Below are 15027 nucleotides of genomic sequence, written 5' to 3'. Positions count from 1 at the left end.
TCCGAATTGTCTCCTAAAATAGTCTCTGAAAGCCTCTAGTATTCCATCTGCATCATATACCATTCCCCCCCTACTATTTCTCATGTTAACAATTTCTGTACTATAGATTCCTTTAAAATTACTTGTGTCATAAATGTAACACCTGGCTTGAGATAGCCTGTATTTCTGAGTAAAGATACTTCTTTCGTATCTTAGTGTAGCGAAGAGAGTAGATTTTTTTTAGAAAAACTTAATTTTTAAATTAGTTTAAATTTATTTTCCATCTTGTCTGAAAATGACGTTAAGTATTTTCTGTTATTTGAAGATTTAACTTGATCGATAGTTTGATTTCTATTTTCGTGGTGGTGAAAAAAGGTATCTACACTGATTGATGGTACTATCTCCGCCGATAATATAGATTCCCTTAAACCAATTGGGATAATAAATAACCCTGAAGCTGTTTACGCAAAATCCATTTCTCACAATTTGCACAGACACAAACCACTTCAGGTGTAGAATGTGTCCGATGTCGATAAGGTATAAGTTTGTCGATCTGTAAAAATGGTGAAATAGTGTGACTGCAATCGACATGCAGCTTTGATTACTAAAGTTAGATCTCTCGTTATAGAAACCGGTGGAGAGTAAAATCTGAAAGATTATGCAGAGTTACTGCACTTGAGCCATGGTAATGTTCTCGCTTACATTCTGTTAATACTCGCGTAGCCATGATAACCGAGTCAGATCACAAAGTGCGATGAGCACGGAACCCCTGGCTAGCCTCGGTTACGCGTAGGTGGTAGGCGGTAGGTGCGCTCATGCTGCAATACGAAACTTTCAAGCGCTCGGTTAGTGGGTTGCAAGAAGTAAAGACGAGGAGCTGCTGAGAATGCAAATCAATGCAGGGGACGCAATCGAGACTCCGTGAAGGTATCGGCTTGACGCGAGGGTGAATCGATGTCTCGAGGATACATTATCGCGTCTCCAGAGTCGAGATGATTAATTATTTATGCTGTCGCTGACTCTCGATGAGAAATCAAACTGAATTTCTCCGAATGCCTATGTACCACTTGTTAAACGCGTCGAGATGTCGTAATTTATGTCTCGTGGAATCTCTAATGAGACATGGAAAATAATCCTCGGTGGCATGTGTCTTTATACCCGCGCGCGCGTAATTAGAGTCTAAAGTAAGCTTCTTGCATCCCGAGTCCCGATACTTCGTCACCTCTTTGCTGAATGACTGGACATGCGATTTTATACCGAGATTAACAACAAATATTTAAATATTGCGGGATTGCAGGTAGTACTTTACATAAGAGGCGGTCCGCTGGTGCCATTATTCTTAATTAAAATTTCAGCAAATTCATGTTGGCAAGAGTGAGAAGAAAATTAAGAAAGATTTTTATCATTGCTGATTTTAAATTATATTCAGGGTTGCCAGAGCCTAATTTACTTGACAAAAGAGGGCCTATTTCAAGTGAAAAAGTCACCGACTTTTATTCATTTTTAACGGTTCGGAAACATTTTTCACGGCCAATAAGACGTAAAAATTCGAACTCTAAAGCTAAACATTTTTTCATTAGAAGTAATAAAAAATAAACTACAAATTAATGCACTCAAATTGTAAATCTAGATTTTTGGACTTTTTATATCGAATTTGAAAATTTTTTGAATTCAAACATTTTGTATTCAAATCCTCATGAATTTACACGTAAAAAATGGAAGGTACTAAAACTGTTCAATTTAATAATTTTAAATAAAATGCAGATAAAATGCAAAAGATAGAATTTTTAACTTTTATAAAATTAATGAATTCAAACATTCAGACCAAAATTGTAAAAATTTAATCCACGTTAACATTTTCAATGCTCTAAATTAAAGAATCAATTAACTTTAAATTTTGTATATCATATTATTTTTAACAATTTTAAGCTAGAAACATTCAAAAATGAAAAATACATTTTTTAACAGAATACTTCTTCAATTATAAGTTAACTTATTTTAATTTTACATAGTTTAAACCTCCTTGAAAAATTTCAACATTTTATTTCAAAATCTTGAGAAATCTAGAAGTTGTTTTAAATTTACATAAATGTACAATTATTTTTGAAATTTTCTTAGAACGTCTAAATGTCTTTTGAAATGAATCGAAGTTTTTCTACAATGTTAAGGAAATCCTGCAAATTTAAAAACAATTTCTTAAAATCTTTCAGCTATATGTTTAAAAATTTTAGATTTTTTTTTCATAGTCAACTTAAAAACTTCAGGAGGAATTAAGAGAAAAACTGAAACAATGTATTGAATTGAGAGAATTCACCTAAATTCAGGGATAATTAAAAAAAATTAAAAAGAATTCCAATAATTCAGGGTAAATTCTACATAATTTTAAATCGATTGAAAAAAACCACAATATTCCATTGATTTCAGTAAAATTAGAGTGAATTCAGAAGAATTAAAATTAAATTTTAATAAAAATTAGGGGTGAAAATAACGTGAATTAAAATGAATTGAAAAGAATCCAAAATATCCAATTGATCTCAGTAAAATTAGAGTTAATGTATGAATAAGATTTTAAAATAGTTCAGGGACAATTCCAAGAGAATTAAAGGAAATAAAAGAATTTAAAAGAATTCAGGATAAATTAATGAGATATCATGATGAATTCCAAATGATCTAAAAAAATGTTAAAAATTCAAAAATTTTTTAAGGATTTCAGTGAAATTAGAGTCCATTTAAAATAATTTAATGAAATTCAAAAAAATCGAGGGAGATGAAAAAAATTTAAAGAATTCAAGATAAATTAATGAAAATTAGGAATTTCAAATTCATAACTTTAATTCTTTAAGAAAATTCTTAATTTCAACTCAGAAATAAAATATTTATAAAATCCTCTGTTCCAATATATATTTTAAATTTCGTTCGAAAATATCTCGTTTCAACTCACAATTATAATTTTGTTTAAAAAATTCGACTTTCCATTCAAATTGTTATTCTCCTGCATAAATTCCAGTTCCAACTCAAAATTGGTTCAAAATTGAAAATTCGTTGTTCAAATCCGGAATTTTAATACTCTTCGAAAATTCTCATTTTCAACTCAGAATTAGAATTCATTCTTATAAAAAACTCCCTGTTTCAGCTCGGAACTTATTTAAATTTTAAAATTCCCTGTTCCAAGAGAAATTATAATTCTCATGGATAAATACCAGTTTTAACTCAAAATTGGTTAAAATTAGAAAATTCCCTGTTTCAACTCAGAATTAGAATTCTTGGGAAAGATTTCCTGTTTCAATTCAGAATTTGGTTCATTTTCGAAAATTTCTAGTATTGGCTGAAAATAGCCGGTTCCAAGTCAGAATTATTAAATAAAAAATGTTTTTAAATTTTCCTATGAAATTTTTTTTATTCTTCTGAAGCCTGTCAAAATTCTTGAAAAGATTCTAAATTTTTTTTCGAAATCTGCTAATTTTTTTTTGCCCTGCTAATTTACTTTGGCCCTGATAATTTTACTTTCGTCCCGCTAGATTTATTTTCGCCCCGCAAATTTTACTTTCGCCTCGCAAATTTTACTTTCGCCTCCTAATTTTACTTTCGCACCACTAATTTTATTTTCGCCCCGCAAATTTTACTTCCGCCCCGCAAAATTTACTTTCGCTCCGAAAAAGAGGTTTGCGGGAAATATTGGCTACTTTCGCCCCTATTATCAGGGACAAAAGGTGACCATTGCGGTCGAGTGTGGAATAAAACAGAATTTTAAAATTCTTTAAATTGAAAAGTGAAAGATTTTCGAATTACTTATTCTAAACTGAGTGATATCATAATTGAAAAAGACCAAACATAAACTACTGATTTAAAATCCGATTAAAATCAAAGTTGCAAGGATTTGGTTTCTAAAAATTTGTAAAATTCCCTGTAAAAAAATAAAATCCCGGTCATTTGTAAGTTTCCCGGTCTAGCTTCTACCCTGAAAAAGTTAGAAGTTTGTTTTAAACTGCAGTTGAAGCTATCACTACCGTACCACATTGCCTATTTCAAAAACTTGGTAAACAAATCCGAATTATGTTATTCCAGCTCTAAATTGAGCTTTTCTCCTGTCAGTTAAACTTGAAATATACCATCAACGTAAACAGTTCTCTCTCTGAAAGCGCAAATAGACCCACCGCACCTAATGTAATTCCCTGGAACTGAATGTGGGAAACACAAGGGTCAAAAAGGTTTGTCAAGAGTTGCTCATAAAGCACCTCGCATTCGCAATTACATCATAAACTAGGTACTTACCGTGAGCACGCACTGATGACTCGGCGAGATGAATCCAAGACCTCGTTCGCCGTCACCGCTGAAGCACCGCTGAATATTCCTCATGAACTTCCGCCTGATGGCCTTGAGCGAGTAAACGCAGAGTGCACTCTGGGCTCGCGGTCGACTATTATTGGGTCCATCGCTCTCGGAGAAGACGGCAAAGAGCACATCGTCCTGGGCCGTAATTCCAAGATCGGCGGCCAAATCCGAGCCAGCTTTTCCGACATAAGCGGCCTGCACGAGGTTGTAAACTCTGCCCTCGTTTGTGCAGTCGATGGGCATCTCCGTGTATGAGTAGTAATGCTGATCATCGTGGCAGACGCGGACCAACTTGGAAATGTAGATGGATGCATCAGTGCTCTTCATCTGAGTGGTCAGGAAGTAGCTGAAGCCCTCGCTGCTGAAGCCGTAGATGTAGTTGATCGGATAGCGCTCCCTAGACAGGGAGTTGACGTACATTCTGGTACCGGTGGTTACGGCAGATTCAGCAATGTTCAACATCTTGTCCTTGTCGAGAGACCTCGAACTCACCGCGGGCACTTCTGATCGATAAGGCGAATTCCCAGTGTAGGTTACGCCAACGTACATTACCTGGGACACTGGTGGATTTGGTGGACCAGGTGCAATGAAAGCTACCGTTGAGGCTGTGCCATTGTTTGCCACCACTGGCTCACGTACTTCTTGTACCACGTCCGAGATATTGTGCAGATTTCGTACGGTGCACATGCCCTGCAAAATACGAAAAAGAGATCCGCGGTAAATCAAGGAGATAACAAAATTGTCAACTTCCGCAGGAACAAGGCACACTTTGTCGGCAGAGTCGACTTGGGGACATGTGTCTGATCAGCATTTTTAAATAGTGACTAGGATGTTCCAAATTTATATTCGACCATCAATTAAATTTAAAAATCGAACATTAAGTATAAAAATTGTTCCATTCGAACTAATAAAAATTACACTGCAAATGAAAGCACTCGAAGTGAAACTCTGGAATTTTTAATTTCGAAAATTGAAGTTTAAACGTTGTTTCATTCAACAATTTTGTTTTTAAATTCTCAATAATCTACACGTATAAAAAATGGAAGCTACTAACACTTCCACGAAGCAATTTTAAATTAAATGAAATTAAACTATCAAAATAGAAATTTTAAACTTTTATATATTGTACATTTCAAGGATTCAAATATAATTCCGTAAAAGTATTGTCCGAGCGTTTAAAAAAAAAACACAATCGAAAAATCAATTTTTTGAAAATATAGAATTGTAGAGAATATAGAAATAATACTTTTACCCTTTAGAATTTTTTTGTCAAACGTTTATTTTTGATAATAAAAGTGAAACAAGGAATAAAAGTTTCTCTCTGATTTAATTAAGTTCAGGGTGCCTACCCGAATCCTGAAAGAAAATTCCCTGACAATTCCAGGGTTTCTGTTTAGGTATCTCAAGTTTTTCTGGGTATAATTTTTCATAGTACGGAGCCACTCAAATAAAAAATCAGTTTTCAACCAAAAATGAAATAGTTAAATTTTCAATTAAAATCATTTTCCACCACAAAAAGCAATTTTTCAACCAAACTGATGAATTTTCAATTAAAACGATAAATCTTCAACTGAAATATATCAATTTTAAACCAAAAATATTATATTTTTACAAAAGAGTTTAAATTCCAACAAAGTAGTTTTATTTTAAATTAAAGTGATGAATATTTATTATTTTCAACTATAATGATGAATCTTTAAGATAAGCAGGCGATTTCAAACTAAAAATATGAATTTTCAACTAAAATTATGAAATATTAAACTGGATTAGTTAAATTTTCAACCAAAAATGATACATTTTCAAAAAAATTATGAATATTTGATTGGAATATTTGAATTTTCAATGAAAACTATGAATTTTCAAAAAAAAGGATTAATTTTTTATGGAAAAAAAACAAGATTTTAAAATAAAATACATGAATTTTCCACAAAATAATTCAAATTCAAATTAAAAAAGACAACTTTTCAAACAAATAGTTGGATTTTTAATGAAAAAGATCAGGTTTCAACCAAAAATGGAATAGTTAGATGTTTAGTTTAAAAAACATTGAACTGATGAATTTTTAACTAAAATGAAGAATCATCAACTGGAATAGTTGAATTTAAAACAAAAAGGATGAATTTTCAACTTTAATTATTGATCTTTAACTAAATAATTGAATTTTCACCTTAAAAGATGAATTTTTCACAACTTCTAAATATCTTTTAAAATTATTCAAAATACAAATCATTTTTCAAAATAAAAAATCATTTTCAATTTGCTAGCAATTTAAAAAAATGTTATTATTCTTTTGAAGCCTGTTAAAATTCTTAAAAAGCTTCTAAATTTTTTATTCGAAATGTGCCAAAATCTACATTTTGTTTGAAATGAATCCGTGGACTATTTGCGACAAATTTTGGCATGAAAAGCCGAATTTTTTCGATACCCGTCTTCGTTGAAATTATTTGTAATTATTTCAAATTTTTGATTAATTTTGAATTCTTTCAAATCTTCTAAATGTCTCTTCCACTCACTCGAAGTTTTTCTAAGAATAATAGGCATCCAAGTGTTATTTATAACATTAAAATTCAACAGTTAGGCTTAAAAATTCAATTTGGTTAAACAGAACAATAAGATTGTAACGTTCAAAGTTAATTATTTTTTTAGCTTCGAATATTTAATTTGTAATTAGTGACTTTAAGCGAACAGACAGTTTGTTAATTATACATACAAATTCAACAATTTGACTTATAAATTAAATTTTCTAAATAGAACAATTAACATTTTATCGTAAAATATTTAGTTTGTTAGTTTAGTTATAAATATTTCTAAATATTAAGTAATTGTTCTTTTTCTTAATTAAAAAATTTCAAATAAAAGGTTTAAAAGTGGACTATTTTAAACTGAAATAATATTTTTAATTAAATAAAAGCCATTGATTATAAATATATTATTTTAAAGTTATTTAAACATTTAGAATCGCCTGGCAACACCAATTATTACGCTTCAAAATCTTATAACTTTTAAGTCTTTAAAACTGAATTTTAAAATTATTAAAATTAAAATTTATCTACGCTTATAAATTATAAATCTAAAATGGAAAATGTTTAATATGAAAGATTTTCGAATTACGCATTATAAACTGAATGACATCATAATTGAAAAAGATCACAATTTGCCTAATTATTTAATCGAAGAAAGTTGAACAGATTTTTTTTCTCTAAAAATTTTTCAAATTCTCGGTAAAAAAATAAATTCACATCGCATTTTGACCTGTTTAGGTTACCCCCACCATTGCATCCAGCGCGTTACTCCTCGTTTGCTTGTTCTCGCCTGGGATTACTTCTTTTATAAACTTATACTTTGATGTTAAAAAGTCAAACTGAATTCTTTTTTGCATACAAATTACATTATTTTCTTTTTAATTTGTCTGTTTAATTTAAAAACTCATCTAGTTTCATAGAAATTACATTTTTCTGGGTTAAATATTTAACTTTATTTGTGTAATATTCTTCTTTTTAGTTCAAAAACTCATTTCTTTTAATAGAAAGTTGATATTTTTGGTTATAAAGGTCTCTGTTTGATTCAGATTAATTTTTTTTCGTGAAAAATTGTACTATTTTGTTAAAATTTCGTTTTTTTTTTATTTTTAAATTAATTTATCTTAACTAGAAATTTATTAATCTTTCTTGATAGAACAATAATCTTGGTTAAAAATTAATTTTCTTAGTTAAAATTAATTTGTTTCGAGAAAAAAGTAACTAGTTTGTAGAAAATTCATTGTGTTTTGATTACAACTTAATATTCTTTGATAAAAATTCAAGTTTGTAGTTAAAAATTTATTTGGTTGCGAATTTTAATATTTTTAGTTGAAAAATCGTTCCTTTTTCAAATTTATTTTTAAACTTAAAACTTAATTATATTATTTAGGTATGACTTGCTATAAGATTATTCTTCTTGGTGGAAGCTTCACATAAATATTTATATTCAACTGTATAAACCTCGTCATTAGTCCTAAAAGTATTTTTAAAAAGATTTAAACAGATTTCGAACATTGTAAGAAAAAATAATTTGGAAGATTTTCGGGCATTTTAACATTTTTGGCGGGTTCTATTAAAAATGGTAGGAAAAAGTCAAATCATTTTAAACGATATTTAAAAGTTTTGAAAGAATTTAAAAAATAATTCAAAAGTTGAAAATATTTCAAATAATTAAAAATAAAATAATATACGAAAAATTCATTTAGATTTCTATGAAAATTAAAAACGGGTTTTTATATTAGAAAATTAATTTGAAGAGAAAATTTAAGAAGATTTTAAAATATTTCCAAAATTTTAAACAAAAGTTAGAAACTTTTAAGGGATTATTTTTTATTTTGCAGGACTGATTTAGGATTAAGATTTTTAAAGTTTGCAGATAATGAAAAAATTTTATTAAGATTTCTGGGGAAATTTTCAATTATTTTTTTTTGTGTTAAAACTTATTTTTTAATAAATACTTAAAAAGAGTTCAAAATAAAAACAACGTTGGAAACATAAAAAAAAATTGAACAACTATTATTTTAGAAAAAATTCGATTAGGTTAAAAGATATTTAAAAGTTTTGGAGAGATAAAAAATGATTTAAAATTTGGAATGATTCCAAAAACTGTTTAACAAAAAATATATTTTGGAACTTCTTTAAATAAGATTTTGACGGTTTTAAATGATGTTTTTAATATCTTCAGATAATAACAAAATATACTTAAAATTCCTGTAAAAAATATTAACGATTTTTTTAAAATAATTTTATATAACATTCAACAAGATTTCAAAACAAATTTTGATGTATAAATAACAACTGAACAATTAATAAATGTTAACATCTATTTTAAAAAGTGTTCATGAAAAAATAAAAAATTATTCTTTGTTATTTGTCAATTAATTTTAAAGGTATATTTAAAAAGATTTTAAAGGATTTCCAAAATTTTCAGAAAATAATCCGGAAGATTTCAACGCGTTATTTTAATTTGGCAGTATTTATTAAAAATTTTAGAGAAAACTCGAATGATATACAAAATTGTTTAGAAGTTTCAAAATAATTTAAAAAATGATGACAAATTTAAAAAGTTTCCATAAAATTTTTAACAATATTTAGGTTGTTGAATATTTTGAAATCAAATTCATATAAAAAAACGTTTATATTATTATACTTTACCAATTATTATCAAAGATATATCATTTTTCGCAAGTTTTGCAATAATTGAAAAATTAAGGGAAATACAACACTGAAAATACGTAAAATTAAAATATTTTTTCACAAACATTATTTACAATAATGGTTATTTTTAACTTTTCAATTATTTTCATGATTAAACGTTATTCTTATATTAATATGTGCACTAAATCAGCCTAATTGTACATTATTTTGAAAATAAAATTCATAAGGTTAATATATTTTAAAATGAAAACGTTAAAAATGTGAATAATATGTCAAATATTTCAAATTAAAAGCATAGATAGTACAGTAATTTTGAATTTGCAGAAGATGTTCCCAGACGAGTGATTGCAAATTGATAAATTGCAGTTAGATCGAACTTTTAAAACGTTAAAAATGGTAAAGTTTGCGAAAATTGCAATGTTCCGTTTAAAGGTCTTCCAAACCCGCCTCTAATCCAATCCGAGATACACAGAGTAAAAGCAAGTAAGGGGTAGCAATGGTGGGGGTACACTTGAGCAAATATCAATGCGAGTTGCACTGAGAAAAATGTTTGTTTGAATCGAAAAAATTTGTTTTGAATCAAACAAATTATTTCTTTAATATGGGGCCAAACAAATGTTTGTTTGATTCAAATAAATTTTTTGCTTGTCCTAAACTTCAAATAAATCACATGATCAATTAATTTAGATTCTAGGTTAGTCCTTTCGGAATCGGCGGCAGCGCTTTAGCACGCCTAGCGGCACTTCGTAGTACTGCTTTGTACTGTATTTTTTCTTTGAATCAAATAAATATTTTTATAAATTCGAATAAACAGATTTTACACAAATTCATTGTTCAATAAAAGTCCATTTTCTATTTAAATAAAACAAATTGTACTAAACAAATTCTTTGTTTCAATCAATAAGGCAAATAGTTTCCATTTCTTAAAATTAAATAAACCTTTTTTTAATTGAAGCAAAAAATATGTTTGATTCAATTATATGAATTCAAATAAATTTTGTTGGTCGATTCAAACAAACATTTTTCTAAGTGTGGGTGATGACCGAGGGTACCATAGAGACCAAATCTTGAAAATAGGGTAGTTTATAGGGACAATAACTAAATATAGGGGATATAGGGGATATAGGTACCGGGCTGTCAGACCTGTTGCTATGAAGAATCTAAATATTCTGATGGCTAATTCAATCTGCTTAAATTAACTGAAAAGGATAAAAAAATAAAGAAATAAAAAAATCGGTATTTTCGTTATTAGCATGCATCAACCAATATTGAATTTCTCACCTGGAATAGACTGCCACAAGAAATCAGTTTGGAGGTAGTATAATCAATGACCAAGGCCTTATTAACATTGTCAGTTAATTTCTTCTCAACATCCTTGGGACAATCCATCATCGAGCAATCAGGGTTGTCTTTTTTGGGACCCGTAACCACTTTAACTACTAGGTTTAGATCAGGAGCTAATTGGTACAGTCGATTGACTGCACCTACATAGACTCTACCCGTGTTCTTGTCTACCACAAGATGGTTCATTCTATCGACTTCCGGGTCATGAAAGTTGTTTATCACATCCGTTGTCTTGTGCTTCTGACTTGGAAATCTCGGCAGCACCAGAAGGAGAAGAAGAAGCGGAAGCCGCCTTGCGAAAAATATTTCTGCGGCCATCCTCCGCATGCTCCCGAAGATGTTCATCTTGAGCTACTTCCTACTCTACGGGAGTAGCTCTTCTTCGCCCTACTCCGCTGCACGGCACTGGAAGCAACAGCTTCCTTGAGCCGTTCTTCTCTACCCTGAAACATGGACAAAACATTTTCGTTAGTGTCTGATGATTCGAAAACATTTCAAAGATAAATAAAATTTAAATTTAGGAAATTTAACCCTTAAAGTGTACTGTGGGTGTTTGACACCCCAAGCAGTTTTCAAACTCTTATAAACCATACTTAATTTGAAAAAAAATTGAGTAAGTGTCGCCATCTAGCTTTAGTTGGAGACACTAACTGTAAATAAAGTCATTTAGCATACTGCGTCAAGCTTCAGTCTACTAGCAGCAGCTGCTGAAAGTGGAGGTAAAAAAATCGTGGGGTGTCAAAAACCCAGTGTGCACTTAGCGAGAGAAAAAGTAATTTTTGAGAAAATTTACTTTTTGAAATTTCCTTGGTTTTTGTTTACTTTCTAACGTAAGCTTATCATATGAAGTGAAATATATATTTTTTTCGATTATTTTATACTTTTTTTCTTTGTAGATGGCTTATATCTTACGGCAGCGCGTCATGCGAGAGCAGACTGTGGATGTGTTGAATAAAATATAATTGTTAAAATACAGTTATATATGTCTCTTTTTCAGTTTTTTGTATTTTTATAATATTACATGTCAAAATTCCTCAATTTTCATAATAATAAATAGATTTAAAAGTAAAAAATGTGATTCATCATTTTATCATAAAATTGACTTTTCAACTGTGTAAAAACCCCCATTTTTCACTTTTTAAAATAATTTTGTTAACAAACTTAAAATAAATAAATGGCTAGAAAATCAACTCTACCTTATAAAAGATACCTTAAACTATATCGAATAATTTTATTGTGACAATATATTCAATAGAGGTTAAGTAAAACATGATTAAATACGCCGGGGTGTTGGACAGCCACAACGCACTTTATCGTGATTTTTACCATGTACGCACTTTGAGGGTGCATTCAGTAAAACGATTTTTACAAAAAATTTGACATCGTTTGAGAAGATTAAAAATAACACTTTCGAAGTATAAATCTACTAAAATACTCTAAAACCTTTAAAATCTGTTGAAGTCCTTTTAGAAAGTATGAAATCTGTTAAGATAATTAGAGAATTCCTAGATAATACACAAATCTTTTTAAATCCCGTGAAATCAAATAATTTTTTTTGAAGTCGTGTAAATCCCTTACGTATGGTAAAGTCCATCGAAATCTTTGAAATCCGTACAAATCCTGAAAGAATCCCTTGAAATATTAAAAATATTGATATAATGAATAATATGTTAAAATCCTTTGCCAATGTTTAAAATCCTACGAACTTTTTAAAAACATTAACAAATTTTGAAATCTTGTCAAATTCTTTAAATTAAAAAAAAAACTGAAACTCTTAAATTTGTTTAAATCCCTTGGAATTTATAAAATCCTTGAAATCTTTTGAATTTTACAACATTTGAGGGATTCCTAGGGTTTTAAGGGGTTTTTAACAAATTTTGAGAGGATTTCAAAGATTTCACCAATTTTTTAAGGAATTTGGAAAGGTATCACAGATTTTTTAATATTTGAAAAGATTTTACTCGATTTTTTGGGAATACGGTATTTTTTAGATTTCAAGGAATTTCACGAGATTTCTACTTTTTTTAGAGTTTTTAACGAATTTTTTCAAGATTTCAGAAAATTTTAAGGGATTTGAAAAAGATGTCCATGATATGAATAAAAATCAAATTTATTAGCACTATGTCAAAGAAATGTTTTTGCGATTCAAATCAATTTTTTGGTATTCAAAGAAATTTCTTGTGTTCGAATAAATGGTGGTTTGTTCTAATGAAAATTTTTCTTTTCTTTTAAATAAAAACATTAAATAAAATGTTAAGGAAATTATAAGGATTTCATGGATTGCAGAGATTTCAAGGGTTTCACTATATTTTAGAGATTCATAGGATTTCAAGAGAAATGATAAGATTTCAGTGGATTACACCAACTTAATTTCTGACGGAATTTTAAATCTTTCCCACAAAAGTCGAGTAAAATTCCGAAAAGCATATTCAACTAATTCATATCTTTCGAAATTCCGTCAAAAGTGAAATTTTTTAAATCCTTTGATATCTTATAATTTCTTTTGAAATCTTATGAATCCCTCAAATATGATGAAAGTCCTTGAAATCTCTGAAATTTGAATCAGAAGAAATTTCGTTGAAGAACAAAAAATAATAGCTTTGAATCGCAGCATTTTTTCTTTGTCATGGTGCCAATAAATTTTTTTTATTCATATCGTGAATCATTTTTTAAATTCTTGGATGATTTTTGAAATCCTAAAAAAAATTCTGGAAACGTGAAAATCCTCTGAAATTTCTCAAAAACTCTACAATTTAAAAAAATTTATTTAAATCCCTTGAAATTTAGTCAATAAACTATGTTCTTTAAAATCCTTTCAAAATTTAAAAATCCATTCAATCTTTTGAAATCAACTGAAAGCACACAAAATCTCAGGCAACCTTACAAATCCCCTGAAACCCCAGAATGAAAATAAAATTTAATTCCATTTCATTTACTCCCTACATTTCTTGAGAAATTCTTTGAATTTCCCTAAAATCCCTTGCAACCGTTGAAATATTTAGCATTTTAAAATACCATAAAATTTTCCAAACCTCTTGACATTTTTTTGAATCTTGAAGAATATCCTACATTTTCTCAAATCGTTTAAAACCCACTGACAGTTTCTTTTAATCCTAAAAGTTCTTGAGAACCCTATAAAATTGTGAAGGTCCGATAAGCTCCCTATAATATCCCTCGAAATACTTTGAATTATAACTAAATTTTTAAATTTGTAATCAGTGAAAAATCTTTTAAATTTCATGAAATTTTTAGCAATCCCTTTAAATTTTTTGAAATTTTGATATTTGAGAGTTTATTTGAGCCAATACAGCGAGGAAAAAGTAAAATAGTTGCATTAAAAAAGTTTCAATAGTGACGCTAGTCCGAGCACTGCACACACGAAATATTATTTTTCGCGAATCGTATTAGATTTTCTGTTTGAAAATTGAGTGGAGATCCTATATCATAAAGTAGGACACACGAAATTTTTGCATTCCACCATCTGTTATTGGTTTATTTGAATAAAAAGCGGGTGTCTCGCTTTACCCCACATGTCCGGCTTACACCCGTGCCACGGTACTCCACTGATTTACATTAAAAATGAATAGAGATTCAGATTTCAAAGCTTGTTAAAATTCATCAATACTGTGGTTAAAAAAGCTTTAAATTCATATTCAAAAGCACGTGTTAACACCCCAAATTATCTGAAATGTAAAAAATTTTCATCTCCCTAATCAAACAGGCGACTCGAAATTCGAAGAGAAAGGGTTATTCCAATTTTTTTAACGATTCTTTCACGTAATTCCCTTTTTCTATCTTTTGTACTCGCTTTTAATAGGACTCGGTAGAATCTGAGCGTATAACGAGTTAACGAGCTTGCCCGTGAACGAGCTTTTTAATGAAGCTTTCGTGAAGAGAATTCAGCAATAGTCGATACAGAGTCCATGAGATTGATTACGGTTGGTTCTTGACACGCCCTGTACGCTATCCATGAAAAAAAAAGAAAAAAAAGCAGGGATTGTCACTCGTGAAAAAAACTGTTCTTCCTCATTTCGCTTGTGTGGACCGAGCTTTTGTTTGTTTAACTTTAGATTTATAAGTAAAACCAGGGTCACCGCCAAACATCATTTTCGTAATTCACTGATTTTATCCAAACTAATTTTCCATTTTCTCTGACCACTAATATTCACAGACGAAAATTGTAATATTCTAACCT

The 15027-nt window shown here is 29.4% G+C and overlaps 1 protein-coding gene across 4 annotated transcripts in view; it reads right to left on the bottom strand.

Moving 5' to 3' along the window:
- Positions 1–15027, bottom strand: part of LOC117174186 (plexin-A4) — a 599034-nt gene that overhangs the window by 382870 nt on the left and 201137 nt on the right. For all 4 annotated transcript variants that reach the window (XM_033363033.1, XM_033363035.1, XM_033363037.1 and 1 more), the window contains 2 exons: positions 10770–11275; positions 4252–5001 (listed from right to left, as the gene is read on the bottom strand). In XM_033363033.1, coding sequence (XP_033218924.1) covers positions 4252–5001; positions 10770–11177 — 1158 coding nt within the window. In that variant the 5' untranslated portion in view covers positions 11178–11275. The remainder of the gene's footprint in view (positions 1–4251; positions 5002–10769; positions 11276–15027) is intronic.

This window comes from Belonocnema kinseyi, chromosome 6 (genome assembly GCF_010883055.1).
Source record: "Belonocnema kinseyi isolate 2016_QV_RU_SX_M_011 chromosome 6, B_treatae_v1, whole genome shotgun sequence".
Classification (NCBI taxonomy): Eukaryota; Metazoa; Arthropoda; class Insecta; order Hymenoptera; family Cynipidae; genus Belonocnema; species Belonocnema kinseyi.
Note: the sequence above shows the minus strand (reverse complement) of the source record. Positions and strands in the feature narration are given on the sequence as shown.